Source organism: Callionymus lyra, chromosome 1 (assembly GCF_982586985.1).
Source record: "Callionymus lyra chromosome 1, fCalLyr1.hap1.1, whole genome shotgun sequence".
In the NCBI taxonomy this organism is placed as follows: domain Eukaryota; kingdom Metazoa; phylum Chordata; class Actinopteri; order Syngnathiformes; family Callionymidae; genus Callionymus; species Callionymus lyra.
Window position 1 is genome coordinate 10,422,226 of NC_141818.1, and position 25,161 is coordinate 10,447,386.

The 25,161-nt window shown below is 38.6% G+C and overlaps 1 protein-coding gene across 5 annotated transcripts in view; it reads left to right on the plus strand.

Moving 5' to 3' along the window:
• The window catches only part of LOC148087899 (membrane-associated phosphatidylinositol transfer protein 2-like), a 51,500-nt gene extending 27,058 nt beyond the window's left edge, over positions 1-24,442 (plus strand). The window contains exons 7-27 of one of the 5 annotated variants that reach the window (XM_087792396.1): positions 1,278-1,373; positions 4,059-4,163; positions 4,232-4,299; positions 4,440-4,511; positions 5,663-5,907; positions 5,978-6,167; positions 6,979-7,098; positions 7,197-7,411; positions 8,566-8,741; positions 10,438-10,608; positions 12,129-12,281; positions 13,495-13,659; positions 15,487-15,771; positions 16,088-16,236; positions 16,303-16,419; positions 17,445-17,561; positions 18,696-18,844; positions 18,927-19,076; positions 19,147-19,327; positions 20,293-20,421; positions 20,488-24,442. In XM_087792396.1, coding sequence (XP_087648522.1) covers positions 1,278-1,373; positions 4,059-4,163; positions 4,232-4,299; positions 4,440-4,511; positions 5,663-5,907; positions 5,978-6,167; positions 6,979-7,098; positions 7,197-7,411; positions 8,566-8,741; positions 10,438-10,608; positions 12,129-12,281; positions 13,495-13,659; positions 15,487-15,771; positions 16,088-16,236; positions 16,303-16,419; positions 17,445-17,561; positions 18,696-18,844; positions 18,927-19,076; positions 19,147-19,327; positions 20,293-20,421; positions 20,488-20,871 — 3,437 coding nt within the window. In that variant the 3' untranslated portion in view covers positions 20,872-24,442. The remainder of the gene's footprint in view (positions 1-1,277; positions 1,374-4,058; positions 4,164-4,231; positions 4,300-4,439; positions 4,512-5,662; positions 5,908-5,977; positions 6,168-6,978; positions 7,099-7,196; positions 7,412-8,565; positions 8,742-10,437; positions 10,609-12,128; positions 12,282-13,494; positions 13,660-15,486; positions 15,772-16,087; positions 16,237-16,302; positions 16,420-17,444; positions 17,562-18,695; positions 18,845-18,926; positions 19,077-19,146; positions 19,328-20,292; positions 20,422-20,487) is intronic. The other 4 variants (XM_087792373.1, XM_087792386.1, XM_087792380.1 and 1 more) reach the window with 4 other exon arrangements.
• The last annotated feature ends 719 nt before the right edge of the window (positions 24,443-25,161 follow it).

A 25,161-nucleotide genomic window follows, 5' to 3' on the forward strand; every position in this document is an offset into this window, starting at 1 on the left:
ACATAAAAATGTTTTTTATTAAGATTATTTCTTTTCTATACATTGAATTATTATTTTTTAATAATTGCATTCAACTTTTTCTATTTTATTTCTATTTGAATTTGGTTTTATTGTATTCAATAATGATAATGATAATGTTTACTGATTTTTGTTTTATAATTAAATTCAAAACAAGTGAAGGTTTTTACACATAGTTTGATATTATAACTCCAAAAATTCAAAATATTTATTTATAAATTCAATGTTTTATTACTTATTAACCTTTTAAAATCAACATAAAAATGGTTGAGCTATTATACCAACATTTTTATTGAATTTTAAAGGCTATGGATTAAAAATGAAGAATTCCGAAACATTTTTAATTATTGGTATTATAACGTCAAACTCTATGTGTAAAGAAAAATGCATTCGTTTTGAAAATATATAAAACAAATGTTTTACTATTATTTAGACAGTTATTAAATGACTAAAAAATACTAAATGATTTAAAATTGTTTCAACATCTGAAATATTAAATACAACTATTAAATATTCTGATCTACAAATAGATTCAAATGTGCTCAAACACCACCTGGCAACAGCTTCCATTATGTTTCCATCGGAGTCACATGGCTGTTAATACCCCTCAGAGTTGCTATTACCGTGTTATTATTATGTATCATTGAAGCTCAGCGGCAGCAGCCACGTGACGAAAACATTATTCCATTCACGTTCCTTCTCCGGCGTCACTCCCTCCTCGAGGCAGCGTCAGAGTAGCTGCACTCCACCCGCCTGACTCGTCTCACCCCTGTAGAACCCCCCCACACACTCTACCAACACCCACCCACCCGTGGTTCCTCTGCCGCTATTTTTAGCTGCAGTGCTGACATCACAGACTGTAGGAAGCAAGCCTCCCCTCCACTTCTATTTCCGCGCTTTGACAGCTGCCCCCCCCCACACCCCTCGCCCTCCTCTTCCTCATGATGTTATTGCCTCGGCTTTAGACATTTTCTCCGCTGGCTGTCACTGGACCTCACCACTTTTCACACACCCCCCACCCCACATCCCCCAACGACCACCGAGAGGTCCATCTGTGATGAAGTGGTCCACCATGGAGACTGTTACATGTTTATATAACACCGTCTATGTGTGTGTGTGTGTGTGTGTGTGTGTGTGTGTGGGCTGCGGGAGATTGTGCAATATTTCTTTGTGGTAAAGTGTGTGTCAGAAAGAGAAGGAAACACATGTCCCGAAATAACAGTGAATTTTTCTTTTTTTCTTCTTCGTGTGTCCATCAGTGAGCCCGTCACGCCACAGCCTGTCGGAGTGGAGGATGCAGAGCATCGCCCGAGACTCCGAGGACAGCTCGGACGAGGAGTTCTTCGACGCACATGGTAAAATATGTGGTTGTTTTTTTGGTTTTGTTTTTTGCATACGGAATATGAACCCGGAGGAATCTTTCTCACCTCGCATGCGTCTCTTTATAACCGCAGATCAGTTCTTAAGCTTTCCAGATAGCCAGCATGCTCTGGGGCTGCAGTTGAAGTAAGTGGGTGTGGTGCGACACCCCCTTCTCTCAGCTGGACGGATTAACATCATGAAAAATAAATAAATGACCCCCCCCTGCACCCCACCATCACACCCCCTCCCCTGTGCAGTGCTGTGTTTGTTTATCCTACTACTTTAGTCCTCATGAATAAACATGCATGTTTCTCTCCTCTTTTCTGTTTCCACATCTTTGAATAAATCCACACGTTTTCCTTATATTTATTTTTCCATTCATATATCGATGTGTCGGTGCTGAAGTCAACTGGGTTTAAAACTCAAAATCTATAAACACAGAAGTGTTTTAATTCTTGGATGCGTTCAGCGTCTCGTAAACACAAGAGACACTTTGGTTTTTCTCCTTCATTCACATTCGGTTTCTCTTAAGTTTCTTCCATCAATGGCTTTTCCAGGCTCATCTTCACTGGTCAAAACATCTCAGGATAAGTATTGGTCTATCACCGGTGTCAAACCGGTCCAGAAAAGGGCCGAGACAGTGCAGGTTTTTGTTCCAACCAGTCCAGCACACATGAGTTAACGAATCAGGTGTGAACTTAAACAAGCAGCACCTGATTGACCATTAATTAATAATGTCTTCAAACACCTGATTGGTTCAACTATATTTGCTGGACTGGTTGGATCCAAAACCTGCACCGGCTCAGCCCTTTTCTGGATCAGTTTGACGCCTGTGGCTAGTTGATGCACTTTAAATCAAAATTGTATTATTTTTCTACCAAAATATATATATTTAAATCACTGGTGATGTGTGAGGCCAATGTTGGCCCCCAAGGCTTTGAGTTTGAGTCATTAATTAAGACTCAGGGTTCCTGAGAAGTGACCCATTGAGTGGCAGAAGTAGGTGAAGGACTTACTTGATTGTTGTCTGTCCACACACAGGTTTGTGTGCATCACACAAATCATAAGGTCATGAGGTCGACCAGGGTTTGACAAATCCATTTCCTGTTAACCCATTTTTGCTATTATCCAAAAAAATAAAATCTGAAAATTTTAGTGGAAAAATATTAATATATAAATATATTTAAAGTTAATTCTACTATAATTTATATATTTTTTAATACGCAGGGACATTTTTTGTCGATACTAATCAGAAGATGTTTTAATAAAACAGTTTAAAGAAATAAAACGATCTAAATTATCCAACATTCTTAATATAAATAAATAAATATGTGCGACTAGAAATCACAAAACAATTCATAACTAAATAAGCAAACTTTGATCACAGTAATTGACACTTGTTTTAGTTCTAATCTGCTCAGGAATCGATGACACCCCATGACAGTGTCATTCAAAAACAGTAAATGGAAAGATTTCGAGTGTGACTTAGTTTTGGCTCTTAAGTGGAAAACAAACAAATTAATAAACTGCTTGTCAGTTCAAGTTGTAAACTAAAGGGTAGAAATTAAAACTTGTTTTCGACTTGACATTGTGTTTTTCACATGCAGGCTCTAGTCGAAGAAGTCGAGGACTCGCTCAAGGTCTTCCTAAAACAATTACTGTCATTTTAGAAACATCCCAGTGCAAGTACTTGAAATTATACCGTAGTTTAAACACCTCCAAGGTTTTCTTCTGCTGCTCGAAGGCTTCAGTTTCTGAAGGACAAAATCATTCAATGATGAGGCAACGAGTAATCTTCGTGTTTGCAAATATTTTTTTTTAAATGACCTACTACTGGAGAAAAGGAACAGGAACGTGAAGAAAATGCTATCGTCCTCTTCTGTGTGCTTTTTGGTTTTTCTCTATTCCTTCTGTGCTACTGGAAAACAGAAATGTCCCTGAGAGTGTCATCTCGAAGGGATCAATGAAGTGCAGTCTAAGTCTAAGTCTAAAAACTTTTCTTTATTGTACCAACCAGTGTCAGGTCATCGTCCTCAAAGCAAGTGTGGCCCCTTTCAATGTGTTTACGTGGCGCCCGTGACGCAGAGCATAAACATTTCGTTTATGACAATTGAAAATGAGGTTTGAAAATGTGTCTTTAAATCTTGTGTAAAACATCCAGTGACACAAGTACACTTAAATATCAAAGTTATTTTTCTTTTAGTCAAAATATCTGATTAAGAGTTTTTTTGTTACAACAATAAATATATCCTTAATATATATATATTGTAAATATAATAATATAATGTATATAATATAAATATAAAGGTTTTTAATGTTTTGTCAGTTTTGTTTAAAGATTTATATTAAATTAAATTAATATATTCAATAAAATAAATAAACAATGACGTAATAAACAAGCAAATAAAAGGTTACCCCTCATCTTCTTCACTTCTTTTGTTCAGGAAATGTAATTAGGAATATAAACTGGAAAGGTTAAATTCCCAGTCCCTGCTCTAATTGGTCATAATTAAAACGTGTCATTTGTACTAATATAAAAAATATAAAACATCACATGAGCTTCCTAATAAATAGATTTTTATATCAGTTCAATAAACTTATTTTATTTATTTATATATCTGACTACTTTATTTCCTGTGTATAAATAAAGTTTTCCTCATCATGTTATCTCCCTGCAGAGGATCTCTCGGAGGGCGAGGAGATCTTCCCGAAAGAGATCGCCAAGTGGAATTCCAACGACCTCATGGATAAGATCGAAGCAGGAGACGCCGAAGAAGCTCCAGGTACGACGAGGGTCTCGAGGCCTCTGGCTCTGACGCTGATCCAAAAACGTCTGATGTGTGATTGACAGGTGAACTCTTCAAGGAGATGACGGTGGACTACGAGCGAGCGGCCGCCGAGGAGGACCGGCTGGACGAGGTATCGCCTCCCCAGAAAAAAAAAAAAACACAAAACGATTTTCCGATTCATCCTTTGTTTCTCTTCACGGTGACACTTTGCAGTGGACGATGTGAGAAGGGGTTTTTCCTCCCTGAGCATCTCTGTCCTCTTGTATTCAGATGTGCAGCACAGTTAGAGGCCAGGCCCATAGCCCCCCCATTCCCACCATCACAGTCACCAGGCACCAGTCAGTAAGTAAAGGGGTCGGCCACGAGTCACTGTGGAGCGGGAGAAGTTGGCAGTGAACCTTAAATCCCCCCCCCCTGCCCCCGACCCCCCGTGTGCCCCCCCTTGACCCTCCCCTTAAACCACTCAACCTCACCTCCATCTGTTCAACTCTGGTTGGTGAAGTTTTGGGTCAAAACTTCCCGGTGGATGCAAGTTGAACAGTAGACCAGGTGAAGTGTAGGTTGTCGGCCTTGTCCGCCGAGCCCCCCCACCCGAGCCCCCCTGCCCCGGTTCTCCATGTGTTGGTGTCAATCAGGGGTCTCAAACCTGCCACTAAATATTAGACTAAATATTAAATAAATGCACGTGTTAACCTGTGTCTAAAGACAGAAAGTACAAATATAAATAGGTTTAAATTAAGGTAAAAATGAATATTTCCAAATAAGTATATATTAAGGGGAATTGTGATAACTGAAAATGAAGATTAAATGCTATGTATGTATAGGATAATAATAAAGTTTGTGTGTATATATGATGTGTTAATATGGATATATGGTTATTATATGTATATATATATTATATTTTGTAATAAAGATGATACAAGACGAGGCAAGATATATGTTATGTATGGCTTTGAGTGCTTATGTATTTTTATGAATATATGTATTGAAATATGTGGCAATTGGCTACAAACTCAAGATTAATTAAAAAAGTATTTTCCTACTTCTTATCTGATCTACAGTGTTTTGTTATGTTTTATTTTTATTAGGCTTTATTTGTATTTGTCTTTCTTTCATATGTACATGTAATTACATATTTTACACGTGTTCAAAATCAATTATTTCAATATTATTGCATAGAATGATATCATTTATAATAATAATATATAATAATAATAATCAACTTTGATTATATAATAAAAACAGATATTATAAATAAAATAATACATACAGTAAGACAGGTTTTTATTATAACTACACGAAAAATCCATGAAACAAAATACAAATCAAACTTGTCAGATATTCAGAAAAAACTGCTGAATGACCCCCCCAGCCCCGTGAGACCCTTGACCTCTGGTGACCCCTGCTCCCCCCTCCAGCCTGAGTTTGAGACCCCTGGTCTACCTGCAGGTTCTAGGTGGACACGTATTAAAACGACTTGTCGTCCTTCCCAGGAGAGTTCGTCGCAGCAGTGCCTTCAGCCGTCCAAGATCCACGTGCTGATCCTGGTCCTGCACGGCGGCAGGATCCTGGACACGGGCGGGGGCGACCAGAGCAGCAAGCAGGCCGACGTCAACACCATCAGCACGGCGTTCGAGACCGTCATGCGCGTCCACTACCCTGCCGCGCTGGGACGCATCGCCATCCGCCTGGTGCCCTGCCCCGCCATCTGTGCCGAGGCCTTCTCCCTCGTGTCCAAGTAAGACGCCGCCCCCCGCCCCCCTCGCCTCGCCGGCGTTAGCGTCGCGGCTAACGCCGACTGTTTGCAGCCTGAGCCCGTACAGCTACGACGAGGGCTGTCTGTCCAGCAGCCAGGACCACATCCCTCTGGCCGCTCTGCCCCTGCTGGCCACGTCCTCGCCTCAGTACCAGGAGGCCGTGGCGGCCGTCATCGTCCGGGCCAACCAGGTGTTCAGCGACTTCATCAGGTCTCTGGATGGAGCCACGTTCTCCGGACAGGTAAGTCACCTGACCCGAGACGGCCATTATTAATTACCATGTGAAGGATTGTTTATGTGTGTTTTCATTTAGAATCACAATCTTTATCTGGATTCTTGAGCCTTTAAAGTGTCGAATATATTTATTTAAAGCAGGGATGACAAAAGATAGAAGGGACAAAAACGTATTTAATTAATAAAAAAAGGACAATATAAGATTTAGTATTAATCTCATTGTATATTATTCACAATTTTTTTAATTTAATTTATTGAAAGATTCTAAAGAAAAAGAAATGGCATATTTCATATGTTTAAAAATTGAAAATTAAACACTTTAAATGGAAAAAAAAAGTGATATTATGCCATAATATAATAAGTTTAATATTCCATTTAATGTGAATTCCATTTTTAAATGCTATATAACAGAAATTTACTTTAAAAAACATGTGATATCATTACCCATAAAAATGATGAATAAATGAAAGAAAAGACTGACAAAGATTATAATATCTTTAACGAGTAATATGTGTTTTTTTGTATTATTATTGGAGCATAGATGGAGTATGAGGGCCATGATTTTCCCAGTGTTGTGAGAAATATAGTCATGTATGTATGCATGTTTAAAATAAGTAAGTAAGTAAGTCATTTTTATTTGTATAGTGCTTTTATAGACCAGGGTCACAAAAAATAAAAGTTAAATAAAAGGTTATTTAAAAAGAAATCCACACTTTGAGCCCTTTTTAAACACGTTTTTATTCTCATAAAATAATTTAAATGTTATAAAGTTTCTACTTTTTCACATGAACTTGTGCCACTATTTTCTCTCGCTCCAGGTTTGCCTCATCGGGGACTGTGTTGGAGGAATCCTGGGGTTCGACGCTCTGTGCAGCAGCAACCAGACCGTCAACGAGAGCCAGAACAGCAGCCGCAGAGGCAGCATCGTCAGCGTTCAGGTACGACCCTGCTCTTCCTCCTCATCCTCCTCATCCTCCTCCTCCATGATGGAATAATAGCATGACCGGGGTGAAAGTGACGAGTCATCTCGCTTCAGGACCAGGACCTGCTCTCTCCCGGGATCATCGTCAACTGCGGTCACGGGTCGTCCTCGCCGACCCTGGAAGGAAGTCGCCACCTCAGCCGCAGCAACATCGACATTCCTCGCGCCAGCACCAGCGAGGACCCCAAGAGACAGCTGCCCCGGAAGAGGAGCGACTCGTCCACCTACGAGCTGGACACCATAAAACAGCACCAGGCTTTTCTCACCAGGTACCATCCAGCCTTGGATCTAAATAATAACACCTTTTTAATTTCAGTTTAAATCAACCATCTGTGTGGATTTGTTGTAAAATAACTACAAAATGCATCTAAATATTTTAATTATTTTTTTTACAAAATGTTGACAACAAAACAAGGACCAGATGATTATATTTTAAGTTGTTGTTTAGACTCTGAACTGAAAATCTGGAATTAATTTTAAAATCATTTGAAGATCATAGCAGTCTATGGAGCAGAACAAGTTGTTCTTGCTCTCGTTGTTGTGTAAAGGAGTTCCGTTGCTCTACCGCCACCTGTCGTCCCGTCGAGCTCATTGCAGTCAAACGCAATCGATCAATACATGTCTATTAAATTGTTTTAGGTCAATAAAACTGGGTAAAAACACCTTTTTTATGTTAAATTTAAATGTTCCGGATTTCTTAAAGACCATCTCGATAGCTGTATCCAGGTTATTTAATTTCTTTGTAATCTTTTAGGATCACTACTGCTACTACTACAGTTTTTTGTAATCATTTTATTTTTATTATTATGATTATTATGTGCACTGTTTTTTTTTTCCTGCTGTAAATTTGCTACCTTGACAAAAACAATGTAAAAGTAAAGGAGTATCTTATCTTGCTCCTAAGCTTTGGAACGATCTTCCTCTCTCTTTGCGCTTGATGGATCTACTGACTCCTTTAAGAAACATCTTAAGACGTTTCTATTTGTTCAGGCTTTTCCTTGAATTTCTCGAACTCCTGTGTTGTTCTCAGTATTATCTTGATCTTTAAAGTATGTACTTTTTTGAGTATTGTTTTGATTGTTTAAGCGCTTTGTGACCCTGGTCTCGAAAAGCGCTATATAAATAAATATTACTTACTTACTTACTTACTTACTTACTTAATCTTTTCAACTGGAGCTGCTGTAAATGAAAACAACTCTTTTTTGATCGATGATTTTTAAAATGTTATATATTTAGCGATTACTAAGCTCAAAATAATGTACTGCAATGTTACCAGAAACTCCTAATGTGGGCGTGAACGAGTGGCTACTTGTCGGTTTAAAGCTTTTAAAGTAGAATCTTTTTTTTTTTTTTTGATTTGAATGTTCCCAGCGAGATGTACTCGGTCGAGTCAGCACTGATTTTGTCCTCGATGTCCTCACAGCTTACACTCCAGCGTGCTGCGGAGTGACGCGGCCTCGCGGAGGTCGAGCAGCAGCACCATGTTGGACGGAGGCTCCCTGGGGAAGTTTGACTTTGAGGTGTCCGACTTCTTCCTGTTCGGCTCTCCTCTGGGACTGGTGCTGGCCCTGAGGAAGACCGTCATACCCATGCTGGACGGTACGTCCACAGACACATGTCATAAAAGGATTTCCTTTAAAAAAAAACAAAAAAAAAAACAACAGTGTTCAAAGTCATGAAATGTGGCGCATGATGGAAAATCTCTCGGCTTTTAATGACGCCATTAAACTTTCAAGGTCACGCTCAAACATTGACATGAATCGTAATTATAGTCCTTTATGACACACCTCAGGGACAGACTGTGTGTTTTCCAGAAGCAAACTGAGTCATCGTTGCCCTTCTGAGCAACTTCCTGAGACATGCTTGTGTAATTTCCTCGTGAGGAAGTCAAGGTGAAATGTGTACCTTTTCGTGCGTCTCTTGAAAGGTTAAAATTGTGTCACTTCCTCTACGACAGTGGTGTCAAATTCAATCACACAAATGGGCAAAAATCCTTTCGATTTCGTGGGCAAAACTAAAATGTATATTTACCAAACTACTTCTTTACAGAATGTTTGATTGTTATTACATTTTATATTTTAATATATCGTAATTATCTCTGTTTGCTCTCCTCAATCAAACACTAACAAAATTCCTCCAAAGTTTATCAGGTATTGGACGTCTCTAATAATTCTAGTCGTCGATCATTTTAATTCCTTACTACATCAACATGAACAAAAATCTACTTTTTAATTTGAACCACATAAAATGAAGCAGATAAGTTTAAATTAAAATGTTAATAGCAAATTGACTTTTTTAAATTGACTTGAGCTCCAGTTGTATCTGACATAACCTTTTGTTAGCGCCCAGATCATCGCAGAGTATTCTAGGGAACTAGATCATTGTCATCATAATATTGAAATGTTTAATTTAACATTTCAAATGTTTGAACATTTATTTTTTTCAATTTGTCATTTCCTGAATTTAATTATTGTTTTTTGAATCATGTAATTCAGTTATTATAAATCTATATTTAAAGGTTGAATTTGTTTTAATTGAGTAAAGAAAAATCAAATATTTTCCAAATCAATGTTTTAATTTTTACACAGTTTGATTTTCTAATTCCAATAATTCTCAAATATATGTTCAAAATTCTATATTTTTATTTTCATGGTCTTTTAAATTCAATATAAAAATGATGGTATTATAGTACCACCAGACAATACCAAACATACGTACGAGCTACTGGATCGAACTGTTTTCCAATGATGTGAACCGCAGGTGATCATGTGATGACAAAAATATTCAAATTTGCTTAATTCAATTATTCAAACACACCTTTCAATATAAATGATTGTAAATTCAACATTTCAATATAGATATATTTAAATTCAGTTATTACCTTTAGAGTGCCAAGCTAGTCTCAGCCAATCGTGAGACACACAGACGATCATGTGATCCTCTTCTTTGTGTCTTTTCTTGTGACACTATTCTACCAAATTTTTTATATTGAATTTACTAAAGGTACAAATAAAAAAAAATAACATTTTGATTTAAATTGGAATAAGAAACTCTATGCTTAAAAAAAATACAAATATTCAGGGTTTATTTGATTATTCGATAAAACAAATTCTGTATCACAATTTATTAAATTAAATTATTATTTTTTTAAAAACACAATTTAAAAAATAAAGTTTCAATAAAAAGATTGAGTTTCATCTTTATATAGCCATATGTATTCTGACGACACCCGGCCTCCACCTGCTTGGTTCCACTTTTACTCATGTTTTTTTCCTGCCTTCATTTCCCCCTCCAGTGGCCCAGCTGCGACCCGCCTGCCAGCAGGTCTATAACTTGTTCCATCCTGCTGATCCGTCTGCGTCTCGCCTGGAGCCTCTTCTGGAGAGGAAGTTTCACCTCCTGCCGCCCTTCAACGTTCCTCGCTACCAACGCTTCCCTCTGGGAGACGGGAACTCGGCTCTCCTGGGTGAGTCGCTGGCGTTCCGGTTCCCCCCTGATGGATCTGCTCCGGGGGTTAATCGCCTCTTTATGGATTAACTCACAAACTTAAACTGTGTCTCCTTCCCTTAACCTTAATTAAGGCTCCACTGAATCCTTATTTCCCAGCATTCTCTTCCGCTCCCTCTGATCCGTGATATCAGGAATAACTGACAAGAGTAGTTCTAGAGCTTGTTAAAGTGACTGAGGAGGAAAGTCCACAACGTTGGTTCGGTCCGGTGTGACCCGGGACCTGATCCAGGTGTTTCATGGCTGCAGAATGTTGTCCACACTTGAACACTGAAGCACGTGATGTCATCATGACAAGTTCCTTCACCTGCTCCCGCAAATAATAAGAATAATGTCTATTTATATTGAACTTTCATCACAAAGACCTTCCTTTAGCATGTAGCATATTAGCATGTATTGATCACACTAACCCTACAAGGATTGAAAACATGATTTTATGTGTCTATTATTAACCCTTTCATAACCGAACCTTTACTAGTTCTCGCATGATTTAATTTCCTTCATTCGCACTGCTAAAAAAAAAAGCCCCTAGCGAGCGCAGACCTCTGCCAAGCTGCTCATTCGCACCCACATTATGATTCGATTTTTGTATCCATTTATATAATGCTATGTTGTTTTTTAGTAGTTGGCAATGATAGTGATGTGCTAAATGGGACAGCAGGTGGCAGTATGCTACCGTATGGCTCATTCTGCACTGTCAACAGATTTAAATCTTCAAATTATACGTGGGTCCGGATGGTAAAACTGTAATCCACCATAATGTAATCTTCAGTATCTGGTCCTTATATCAACGATTTGTTCAAATAAACATGTAAGTTAGCAAAAATATAAAAGATAGATCTGAAGGTCTCCTTCTGGAAATTGTTTTTCCAGCTCACAGCAACAAGGACGAAAGATTCATGAAACAAGAACAAAGTGCAATAAAAATAAAGTGCAAGATGACACAATCTAAAGATGAAGAAATAGAAAACAAAGACAAAGGATACAATGATATAACATGTAATAGAATCATCTTTTCACTTCACTCCTGCCCCCAGAATTAAACAATCTAATAGCACGAGGAATGAATGAGTCCTTGAGTCTATTAGTGTTGCATCATGGGAGGAACATTCATGCACTTCTCTGTTCACTGATGACAGTGTTCAGAGGATGATGTCATCATCCATGATGGACAGTAGTTTGTCCAGATTTGGTAGAAAAGACGAAACAAAGACAAGAACATTACCTCCTTGGCAGAGGTAATTCTAAAACAATCGCTCGATCTAGATCAAATCCTCTCCGCACGATCTTCTCAAACTTTTTTAAAGGCTCTGCTTTCTTGTCTCATGTTCTTGCTTCATATGTTTTTATGTCTTCCTTGTCCTCTCCTCTCTTCCTCATCCCCCCCTTCCTCCTCCTCCCCCGGCACCCCATCACTCCCTCCCTGGCGAATCCTCCTCCTCCTCCTCCCCCCCCGATCTCTCCCCCATGCCTCCGTAGTGGAGACAGTCCAGAGCAACACTCAGCTGCTGCTGGACAGTGGACCTCCTCTGTCCCTCCGCTGTCAGGAGACCATCAGTGAGACCTGCATCCCTGTCCCTGTGCTAAACTGGCAAGAGGGCTCCCTCAAACCTACACCCGCCACTATGGACTGTGTGTAGACTTTCCTTCTCACGCCGTCTCTTCTGTGTCCATCAAGAACCATGGTGTCCTCCTAAGTATTTCCATCTCTGTTGTGTGAAGAACGCGTCAAACTAGATCCACAAGCCAAGAGTCATGGAAATACTTGAGGGTGTTTGGTGTTTGTCCCGTGTTTGAGGTGACTTTGATGTTTTTATGTAACCACAAGATATTTACAGGATAAACATGACGGTGATGAAGCTTAAAATGTTGAAACAATGATTATTATTATAATATTATTATATAATATATATTATTCATAATATTTATTCATCTTTTATTTGAAAAACGATATATTATTAAGTAACAGGTTTGATTATATGTGCATTAAGTGTTAGATTTGATGCTCACAAATGCAAGAACAAAACATTTAAGACATGTTTGTTTCACTTTGTGTTATTGAGAGAAATTGTTGGGCCATAAAATAGCAAATTTCGATTTAAATAAATATTATAATGTCATGTTATTATATTAAGATGTTTATTATATGACCCAAATTACAATTATTATATAGTAATAAGAATAATAACAGATGTTTCATTCAAAATAAGTCAATATATATGTTAATAAAAACTCTAAAGATTGATTTAATCATGTGAAATTAAAGGTAAACTATAAGAGCACTGAGATAATGCATGCCTCCGCCAAGGAGCTAATTTCAAATTGTGTTGCAAGTCTTTTAAATAGTGTAAACAAATAATAACGACACTTTTTTTTAAACCAGAGTCATATGAAAATTGATTTATCTTGGTGATATTCGCTGTTTTATAAAGTCAAGGGGGCAGCCAAGTGTGTTCGCAGCAGCGCTGAGAGGCCATACAAGTGTTTGAAGAAACCTTCAAAACCTTCCTAAATCAAGATGAAACACCACCAACATATAATCACATCTAGATTCAACCATTTCTAAATGTAGTTAAAAAATCGTCAACCTTTTGACTTTTGCTCTAAATACTGGATGTAAAACACGACCTCCTTGGCAGAGGCAATAAGAGGAGTGACATCATGATAGTGTCTTGTAGTAGGAACAACATTAAAACTCAAAGCTCGTGAACTTTTGTGTTTGTGAGCCTCCTCGTCCTGCATGCTCCGGGACCCGCCGTGTGAACCTGTGCCCACCTGTGCCCACCTGTCGCGTCCTCCCACCTTGTCTCTGTCTAATCGGGATCTCCTTGTTTCGGCTCAATAGCGGATGTTGTTCAGTCTCATGGTGGTGTCTTCATGGACAGTTCGTACCCCTCATCCCCTGTCACGGGCCCCCTGTCCCGGGGCCAGCGGAGGTCAAGTGAGGTCAGCATTGCCAGCCAGGTCTCAGGAATGGCAGACAGTTACACTGCCACCAACATAGCCAACAGTAAGTGTGTGTCTCTCTCTTCCTTCCACTCACGGTTCCCAGTCCTTCTCTTCCTCTCTCTCTCACTCAACTTTTGCACAGTTTTTTTCTTTTTCCAAGAACAGAAACTCTTACCAGCCTCTTCACACTCACTCCAAGATTTTGAAACCCTTTTTGAAACCAGCCAGACTTTACACTCGCTGTACGACACGACGCAACAACCTCGAGCTTCATCTCTTCCTCTGTGTGTCGTGTTGAAGCAACAACAGTCGGATGATTGTTCTCTGTTGTGTGTTGCATTAGGAAAACTTCAAGTCTAGCGCTCGTACTACAGTTCCCAAAATGCACCGCAACAGTTCAAGAGCCAAAGGTTGTGATTAAGTTGGGAAAAAGTAAACAAACTAATTTTGGCTCTTTTACATTCAGGGTTTTTTTGTTGTTGTTGTGACCCAATCATTATGACCAGTGTCACCGTTTATTGGCAAGAATCTAGCGATACGATGCGCATCACGATACATGGGTATGGGTATTGTAGTTTTGTCCAAGTACTGTGCAGGTACTGTGTAGTGTTTTGAAACCAAAAGCTTCCCAAATATAAGTAAGTAAGTAAGTAAACATTATTCATGTGCTGGAGTCAAATGTATCCTCTCGTCCTCAGTCATGGCCGAGATGTAATGACTGCTGCCATTTAGCGACTGGAAGTTTAAGCGCCAAACACCAAAATGAACAAACGAAATGAATTTTTTGCATGTTAATTGTGAATTTGAAGTTATTTTCCTTTTCATACACTTTATTAAAAATATAAACCATAAAAGTACCATGATCAAAAAAATTAAAATGTTACGTGGAAGCCAAAAAGCAAGATCGGTACAGTATCGTGAAGAAATAATTCATGATATATCAGTCAGTTGATATATTTTTCACGCCCCCTTGGTACAAAAAAGGTTGTTGCTTTGTTTTTTCTTCTATATGTGTATGTCAGTGTGTAGGTGAATTAATGCAATTCTTTTTTATATACTAACAAACAAATATATACTCTTTAAATTAAAATAATAAATCAAATCTTCTTTTAAAAAGGGAATAAATCAGTGATTGTTGGCTTCATTTGTTTAGAATTTGAGGACAATTCTGTATTTCAATGATGTTTCCACCATTTTTTCTGTTAATACTTTATGTAGTGAATCATAACAAATACATCTTCATCCCCCTTTAATTCTGCCCTTGTCATTGCATCATCAAGAGTTGAGTTCTTCACCAAATCAGAGGTCAAAGATATCTCCATGGATCGTGCTGTTTGCTGATGATACAGTGATTTTTATTCAGGATGAGTTGAAAGGGTTGAAGGGAGGAGATGAAAGTTTTATTTTGAAAAGTAACCAGATGTACTTCCTCTTTTGTAGGGTTTATTAGTTGGTGGAAACCAACATATTTCCTTGTTATTTATACAAAAATAGAAAGTATTGTAGCTGTATTTATGGAAACACTTTTTTTAGACAAAGAGCAAAAATGTTTGTCTAAAAAATGGCAAATAGGGAACAAATCAGTGATTGTTGGTGCAAAACATTAGATGGGAATTGGGGGTTTATAGATAAGAAAAAAAAAGTTGAAGATGCTCAGAAGTTAATGAGTTATAAAGTTAATCAATCAGAATTGATAAGAACAAGTTGAAGGAGAAGTTTAGAGGTAAAGTCAGAATGAAAGTTAAAGGAAAAGATTTAGGATCCTGAGTATAGATTGATTGTAATTATCTTTTTCTAACAAACTCTTCTTCACCTTCCACTCTTTCGTTCATCACCATCATCCATCTGTTTTGTTTGACATGGTTGTGTCTGTTCTTCCCTCTCATAGCCGCCTCATCCAAATTAAACACGTCCAAATCCTTCAGCCTTTTATCCCAGCTGGCCCTGTCGTCACAAAACAAATTCTTCCTGAAAAGTCCTCCTAAATCTCGTAAGAAAAAATCTGCGACGGCGTCCACCGTCCCCGACGGAGGCGATCCGGCGCCGGAGCCGGACTGCGATCCGGACGAGGATCTGAGTCCGACCACTCAGTACGAGAACCTCCCGTCGGCCGGGCTGGACTCGGCTATTTGCGATCTGGTCTCGCTGGACTCCCAGGCTGAAGTGGAGCAAGGTATTATCTCCAGAGAGGACCTTCTTCTGTCCAGAATCAACTTCCTCACTTCCCTCTCCTGCGCTCCAAATGGAAAATCTCTGAGGAATAATAATCCTTTTTTTTTTTAACCAAATCTTCTTCTCAACGCTCGGACTAACACAAGTAACAACCTCTCTCGCTGTTACAGTGATCGCCCTCTTGTTTATTTTCTCAGCTCAAATCACCAACTTCTTCCTTTTTCCTCTCTGTAGACGAAGCTCCTGCTGAGATTGCTGCTCTTGGGCTGGAGTCGAGATGTTCCCTCACGGGTCTAACCGGCTTGTTCTCTGTGCAGTCGCAGCTCGCTGGTGGGGGACCAAGAGGCTGGATTTCGCCCTCTACTGCCCGGACGCTCTCACCGCCTTCCCCACCGTGGCGTTACCTCATCTCTTCCACGCTTCCTACTGGGAGTCCACGGACGTGGTGTCCTTCCTCCTGAGACAGGTGGACATATATCGAGCACCTTCTGGTGTGTGGTGATGGACCGGTGACTCACTTCGTCTGCTGCAGGTCATGAGGCACGAGAACTCCAGCATCCTGGAGCTTGACGGGAAAGAGGTTTCAGAATTCACGCCCTCCAAACCCAGAGAGAAGTGGCTGCGCAAGAGAACTCATGTGAAAATCAGGGTAGGAGATGAGTTATTTGGTGGGTGTGGAAGATGAAATATTTGGAACAGTGCCCTCTAGTGGAGATGTGTCATTGCTAGAAACGATAATAATAATAATAATAATCTCTATTTATATAGCGCCTTTCTACGGCAGTATATCGTTGAATTTTGAATTTAGAATTTCAAATGTTTAAAAAATTAAACGTAGGCTTATTTCGAATAATTTCATTAACTAATTTCTATTTTGAAAGGTGAAATTATCGAATAAAAAAATGTAAATAGTTTTTTAAATCAATCTTTCTATATACATACAGTTTGAAATTCTTACTACATTACTTCAAAAAAACATTTTCTAAATTAAATACATTTAATTAAAATTTTTAAAAGCATTAATAGAATAGTGCCACAAGACAATATTTAATTTAAAAGGGTACAGATTAAAGAAATATTGAATTAAGAACATTTGTTTTTTAAATATATGTATAAAGAAATCTTAATTTTCAATTTAATTATTAAATATAAACTTCCAATATACACATTATTTAGTTAATTGTTGTCCTTTTATGCTAAAATAAAACCCAAAAAGAGCTCCATAATTTATATTTATTTCAAAATCAAAGGATCTTTTTTTTTACACATACAGTTTGAATTTCTTACTTCATTACTTCAAAAATACATTTTTTAAATTAAGTATATTTAATTAAAATGTAAAAAATAAATTGGTAGACTAGTGCCACAAGACAATATTTGTATAAAAGGGTAAAAATAAAAAATAATGTAAATAAGACATTTGTTTTTAAAGTATTGGAAACTACAGTATGTGTAAAATATAATAATTAATTTAATTATTAAAATAAAAATCTTCCAATATAAAAATGATTAAATTAAATGCTAAAACAAACACAAAAAGATTTCCATAATTACTTTTAATATTAAACATTTGAAATATGAAACGCAACCATTCAATATTCTGATGGCACTGATCTACTTCCTCATAACTCTAGTCTCAGCAGCTTCTTTCTGACTCACTTGTTTCTCCGACAGAACGTGACGGCGAATCACCGCGTCAACGACGCCGTGTTCACAGAAGACAGTCAGCAGGTCGTGACCGGACGCTTCATGTACGGACCTCTGGACATGGTCACGCTGGCCGGAGAGAAGGTGACGTTCATCTCTTAAAATGTGCCGGAATGTTTATAAAAGGAGCAAAAGTGCAAATTGTACTTTGCATAATTTACTGTTTAAAAATGTATTATTACTTTCAACAATACAATTTCCTCATGTCAAAAAGACGTATACAGAATTAGCACCAAGTATAATATTTATAAATTATTGTTTTTTAACCAGATTTTTAATAGTTTAATGGTTGGAATTATTAATACTTCGTTTTTTGTTTGTTTTTTCAAAATAAAAATATAATTTCTGATAAGAAATACAGTATTATATATTCCTACTACTTCAAACACTGTTATTTCTTCACTCAAACCCTCGCAGGAGCCAAGGCCCTTAGGTGATGCGATACTTTTTTTTAAATTATTTTTTTATTTTTACTTTTTTCCAACTCTTACTGTAATTTATTTACTTTTGAATGGACAGTATTGGTAGCTCTGCCATTTTTGTTATTCTGAATTGAAATCTACCTCTTGTCTCATTTGAAATATGACAATGTACTAAAATAAATAACAATCCTAATGTCTACTAAAATCCTTTTGGAGGCATTATTTCCATGATTTAAATAAAAATATATTAATGGGGCATTTATGTCAGAGGACATGACTGTGTCTTATTAACCTTGTTTTATCTCTGGGTCAGGATGACCCAAAGGCTTGTTTACCATGACCCAGAGACAACACAAGGGATACCTCAAACACATATGTTTGTGGGCCTTTGGGTCACCTTGACCCTGAGATAACACAAGGGTTAAATCAGCAACATTTGAACCATGTACCGCTTTAATGTTGAGAAAACGGTTAAAATGAATCATTTCGATTTTTTTGTTTCATTATTTTCACTAGTTTACAGTATTATTTGTCGAGTAAACTTCACTTAAAAGAGCGTCTTGACGAGTTAAGAGTCACAGGCTCATGGTAAACCAAAGAAAATACCACCTTTTTACCCAAAAACTTCAAAAGTAACTATCAATTGAGCATAAATAATAATAATAAACATATTTAACTCAAATTATGATCATATTGTGGTTCCTCAGAATGAGCCACATGTCTCTGAGCTTCTTATATACGTTATTTAAAAGTGTAAACGTTCTGAAGTTGAAGTGTATTCTGTGTTCGTGTGCAGGTGGATCTGCACATCATGACGCAGCCCCCCTCAGGGGAGTGGGTCTTCTTCAACACGGAGGTGACCAACAGCAGCGGCCGAGTCTCCTTCATCGTCCCGGAAGACAAACGTCTGGGAATCGGGGTGTACCCGGTCAAAATGGTGGTCAGGTGGGAAACCGACCCGTTTTCTGTTGACGCCCACGCGACCCCGAAACGGTCGCTGACGAAACCCTCTGATCTCCGTTGCCAGGGGCGACCACACGTTCGCCGACAGCTACTTGACCGTCATCCCTCGAGGAACCGAGTTTGTCGTGTTCAGCATCGACGGCTCGTTCGCCGCCAGCGTGTCCATCATGGGGAGTGACCCCAAAGTGCGAGCGGGAGCAGTGGATGTCGTCAGGTGCTCCCATCAAGGCTCGACCTTCTTGTGAAAATATGAAATATGATTTTTTTTTTTTATTTCTTCTCAGGCACTGGCAGGATCTGGGCTACTTGATCATCTACGTGACCGGGCGGCCGGACATGCAGAAGCAGCGGGTCGTTGCCTGGTTGTCGCAGCACAACTTCCCTCACGGCATCGTCTCCTTCTGCGACGGTTTGGTTCACGACCCGCTGCGACACAAAGCCAACTTCCTCAAGACTCTGACAGAGGTGAGACCGGGAGGAAGAGCGGCTCAGTCGAACCGTATTGGCTGAGAATTCATTGTTTTTGCCGCCCCCTAGAGGTTTTGAGTGGCAGTGTTGTGGTAGCGTCGCTGGTATTATCGATACATATAACTTGAATTATCTTGTGTATTAATAATGTGAACATAACTGTGGAAGTATATCAGCGACATCTGAATGTTGAATTGTAGAATTAAACATTTTAAATGTTAAAACTTTCAACGGTTTTTTTTTATTGGAATTTAATTTGTGTAATAAAGGTTAGAATAGTTTTATTGAATAATTAAATTCTAAATAACGTTTTTTTTTAATAATTTGTTGTTCACAGAAACGTTTTATTAAAATTCAGTTTTTTTAAGCGTTGATTTTTTTCCTTTTTTAATTCAATTAATGAATTCGTTTTTAAAGATAGTATTTTAAAAGATTATTATTCAATATTGAAATTCTATATTTTTTATATTGAATGGTTGGATTTGTTTTTTGTGAAAAGTGTGGATTTGTTTTTTAAATAATTAGATAAAAAGTCCATTTTTTAACATCATATATTTAATTTAAAAGGCTTCAACTTTAAATAAAATAATAAAAGAAGATGTAATTGTTGCAATTAAAATGTCAAAAACAATGTGTAAAAAATAACTAATTTTGAAAATAATCAAATTGTTAGATTCAGTTAAACAAAAACAAATTAAACTTTTCAATATACACATTATTGAATTCAGTTATACATTTTTTTTATAATTAAATGCCTAAAATCGACATTACGATTACAAAGATTTCAACAGTTGAAAATTTAAATTAAACAATTGTTATTAAAAAGATATTCTGATGACACAGAAAAACTATCAAAAATTTCCTGAAACTTCCTTAAACTTTAATTTTCATAACAAAATAATGAATGAATGTATTTGTAAAAGTAGGTTGAATTAACTTGAGCGACTCTTCTCCCTCAACAGGCTCACATGAAGATCTTCGCCGGCTACGGCTCCACCAAAGACATCTCTGTCTACACCTCCATCGGCCTCTCCTCGTCTCAGATCTACATCGTGGGCCGACCCACCAAGAAGATGCAGCACCAGTGCCAGGTAACCTTTAATCTACATCCTGTGACCCCAACTTCCTGTGACTTTCTTCCGCTCGTCCCCCGACAGTTCATCACGGAGGGCTACGCGGCGCACCTGTCGCAGCTGGAGTACAACCACCGCTCACGACCCGCCAAGTCCAGCAGCGCCCGCATGGTGCTCCGGAAGAGCAGCTTCGGCCTCGGCGCCAACAGCGACTTCCTCAGGAAGCGGAACCACCTGCTGCGCACCATCTCCTCGCAGCCGTCGCCCACCTCGCCCACCGGGAGCGTCCACAGCCGACCCGAGCGCACCCAGAGCCAGTCGGAGGGCGAGCGGCTGGAGCGCGAGCGTCTGGACCGCGTCTACGGCCACAGCCAGGGGGCGACGCAGCGCAGCATGAGCATCACGGCCAGCTGCTGGGGCCGCAGCAGCAGCACCAAGCTGGACCCCGGGATCCTCAGCCCCAAATGAGCTTCGAAAGGGACGAGTAAATACGAGAGGGACGTGGGACAAAGAGGTGCTTTTTACTGAAGACCTGGATTCAGGAACGTTACCCTTTACGACATCCGTGGCTTATATATATCGCCAGAAAATGTCCGACGGATCCAGGATCACGTCGAGCCATCAGAACCCTTTCCATCGCCTCACCAAACATCTGTGCTCGAGTCCAACATAAACTAGAGCAGTGGCCCCCCAAACCTTCTCGGCACCGCGGACCAGTTCAATGTTAGCGTTATTACAGGTAAAACCAAAATAAAAGGCACGACCTGCAGAAACCTTTTGGTACATAAATACAATTTTCACCATAACGCTGAGTCAGCAAGAGCCCCAAGTCTTTGTTTCACTCTTTTTCACTGCTTTTTTTTTTTTTTTATAAACTTGACCGAACTAGTAAATAGTATCTAAACATGTCAAGAGTCACTTGACTTTGGGAGAAAATCATGTTTTTTCTTTCAAAATAAAACATATTTAAAACAAGGATAATCAATACAACAGATATTAAATAATTTCTTTTCTAATATTACTCTTTTTTCACTGCTTGTTTTTTATACATTTGACCGAAATAGTATATTTAAAAGAGTCACTTGACTTTGGAGAAAATCCTGGGGTTTTTCTTTTTCAAAATAAAACCTCTTTAAGACAATAATCAATACAACAGAAATTAAATCATTTCTTTTCTAATATTGCTCTTTTTTCACTGCTTGTTTTTTTTTAAGACTTGACCGAAATAGTATCTAAACATGTCAAGAGTGACTTGACTTTGGAGAAAATCCTGGGTTTTCTTTTCAAAATAAAACACCTTTAAGACAAGAATAATCAATACAAAAGATATTAAATAATTTCTTGTCTAATAGTACTCTTTTTTCACTGCTTGTTTCTTTTTTTTTAAAAACTTGACCGAACTGGTATCTTAACATTTCAAGAGTCAGTTGACTTTGGAGAAAATCCTGGGTTTTATTTTCAAAATAAAACATCTTTAAGACAAGAATAATCAATACAACAGAAATTAAATCATTTCTTGTCTAATATTACTCTTTTTTCACTGCTTGTTTTTTTTTTAACTTGACCGAAATAGTATCTAAACATGTCAGGAGTCACTTGAATTTGGAGAAAATCCTGATGTTTTTTCAAAATAAAACATATTTAACCTAATAATAACCAACATAACAGAAATTACATTTTTACAGCTTAATATCGAACGCCTCATTCTGTGGCCCGGTGGTTGAGGACCCATGAACTGGACACATGGACTTCCACTGCAACATTTATACAACTCAACACGCAAAGAAACCATAGAAACTGAAAAGTACAGAAAAAGTCATCATTTGTGTCGTTTAAAGACCTAGAAATCATCGTACGTCTGCGATAAAAGCCAAATAGTTGGTGTTAAATCTGCAGTTATTATTCAACAAATATGAGGTCGAGGGTCGGTCGCTGCTCTTCCGTCTGTCGATGTGGAGTCGACTGAAGTCCTTTCAAAGCACAAGACTGATGGTCGTAACAGGAAGCGGGTTTGTTGGTTTGGCTCTGATGAGATGGATCGTCTTTAGCTTCACTGCTCCTTCCTGTTCTGGTGCCCCCCCTCCCCCCCCCCCCCCCCAGTTAAAGCACAAACACTCCAGACTTTTGTTTTTGTTTTTCTCACTTCAATTAGTCGTGCAGAAAGAAACAAAATGGCAGATGATTCGCTAGTTTTAGCTTTAAATGGACACTCGTGCCGGCGTCCTCCTCAATGATCTCAGCTCATCACAGCTCCATCCCAGCGCTCGTGTAAATAAACCGCCCGGGACTCCTGAACGTGCCAAAGCGAAGCGTGGAGAAACGAGCTTCTGTACAGGGTGGAATCAAAAGTGTGGAAGTATATATTTGTAAATATTTGTGATATAACAAAAATCTGGTCCAGCGAAAGACCAGCATCAAGTGTCTTCTCTACTCTGGAGCTTCAACTCCTTCAGGATACATATTATTATACCCGACATTGTTATTTAAAGGTTATATGATATTTTAATTGTGAACAAATATGTGCTTTGATATTATTTAACTCTCCTTCTTTTTTCATTTTTTTCCTTTTGTTGCAGCTGCCAAAACCTCCAGGCCGAGTATTGTGTTGTAGTTTTTCTTTTTCTTTTTTTTTAAATTGTCGTACCTTTGCAGAGCAGCGGAATTGTATCACGAGAATCGATATCTTGTGTCATATATTGTCTGTTATCCGATCTATTTTGGGAGATAAAGGTTTCTCTGTCGTTTAAGCTGTACATGAATGTGTCCACAGATAATCTCTCTGTTTTGCTGCACCTTGAGGAATGATGTACATTTTGTAAAAAAAAAACACAACAATAATACTCCGTCAAGACAAGAACACAAAGGTTATTTTATGCTCTTGCCAAGACTTTGTGTCCTCATATACATCGTTTGTTTTTTGTTTTTTTGGGGAGAAAGAAGGTCCAAATGTTTGAGGAAGGAAAATGTGCAATATTGCTCAACGGCACCACGGAAGTGCGACGAGCGAACCGGTCCAGGTTGCGGACGATCTCGAGAAAACGGTTGCATGTTTCCTGTGTTGAGATTCAAGAGACGTTGGGTCATGTTGGCTTCGTCGAGTCGACAACTCTGTGACCACGATTCTATTGACAAGAGAAGGGATTGGTGCAGCACTTTCACTCAGTCTGTTATGTTGAAGAAAGAGCTGAGCCAAAAGGCCAGGTTAAACGGATGTGACTACACTCATCCGGTGGTCCTGGGTAAGACGTTGCCTAGAGTTCTGTGACGTTTCCAAATTCTCAGCGTGCATGTTTTAAAGAAGTTATTTATCGACCCGCAGCTGAGAGTCACCGCTTAATAATAACCCTCTGGCTCAGCTCTTCTCCCGTCAATCATCTGAGAGATCAAACTATTACGTGATGGACTGATGATGTCTGTGGTGTTGCTGACCTTCACGTCGTCTGATCAACTTCTTGACCCGGTCAGTTGTGTGTGTGTGTCCTCCACGTCACGCGTCCTGAAGCTACGATCGTGCTGATAATGTTTTGCCTTTAGAAGCCTCGCACAGGTATACACACGGTAGTCGTCGATCAATTATCCTCCTGACTTTTCACGCTCATTTCCTGAATATTTAAAAAACAATCCAGAATGTAGAGAACGCAGCACTGAAGGATACCTCTGGGCAGATGACTTCTGCTTCTGACGCACACGTTACCAGAGGCCTTATACCCCCACCCTCGCCCCGCCTCACCCCTCTCTGCCTTACACACCGTTCGTGTTGCAGGGTGTGATGGACCGCCCTGGAAGAAAAAGGCCATACTTATCTTAACAAGGTTTTTTTTTGTTGTTTTTTTGTTGCTTTGAGTAGCAGAAAGTTCACCGCGACCCCCCTCAGTGCTCAATGATGAACTGTCAATCACCGTTCACCGCCATGGACCCGTGCACCCCCATAAATGGCTTGGCAAATATTTTCATTGTACAAGGTGTGTATTTTGTAGATTTTGAAATGACTTTATGTTTATCGTTTTTATGAAAGTGTATAAAGGACATGTCAAATGAACTGTATCTTGAGTCGTGCAGAGTTTCACACCTCGAACGTTTCCACCTCACATTTAAACTAGATTTGTATCTGTAGAGTCTTTTGACAAATGACAGAGCGACTCGGGTACATACCTAGAGTCAGAAATACTTATAACGGTTTGAGGCGTTTTACAGTTAGAAAAACACATCTAGGAATAAAAGACGTTAACTTTTAGAACTCAAATGAATCCCTTATTTTATTTTTACATGCTTCTCTACTGTGTCTATAGATATTTCTGAAACTGAAGTGAAGATGCGACGGCTCGATGTTGTATAAAATACTGTTCATATGATCAAATATTCAGGATAAAAGAAAGTGTTGGGTTGGTCGAGTCAAATAAGGCTTTGAATGCTTAAACAGAAGTGGCCCAAGAGGTGAACCCTGTGGCCTACCTAAAGTAAGTTACTCTAATTATATTACTAGGGTGCTCTTGGGGGCAGTTTTTAAAAAGAAAACTCCTTAAAGTAAAATAAAGAACCTTAGGGATGAATCCTTATTAATATTATTACTTTCCAAGAGATGCATTAATCTTTACCACACTATAACGGACAAATAAACACAATGCACACATTTGTAATATTTGACAAAGCCCATTTTATTGTCCTGGATTTGATATTACAAATTAAAAGTTTTTAAAATAGTTTGGAATGTTCATCATTTAGAGTTAAAAAAACAGAAGAAAAAAAAAAGAATGTTTA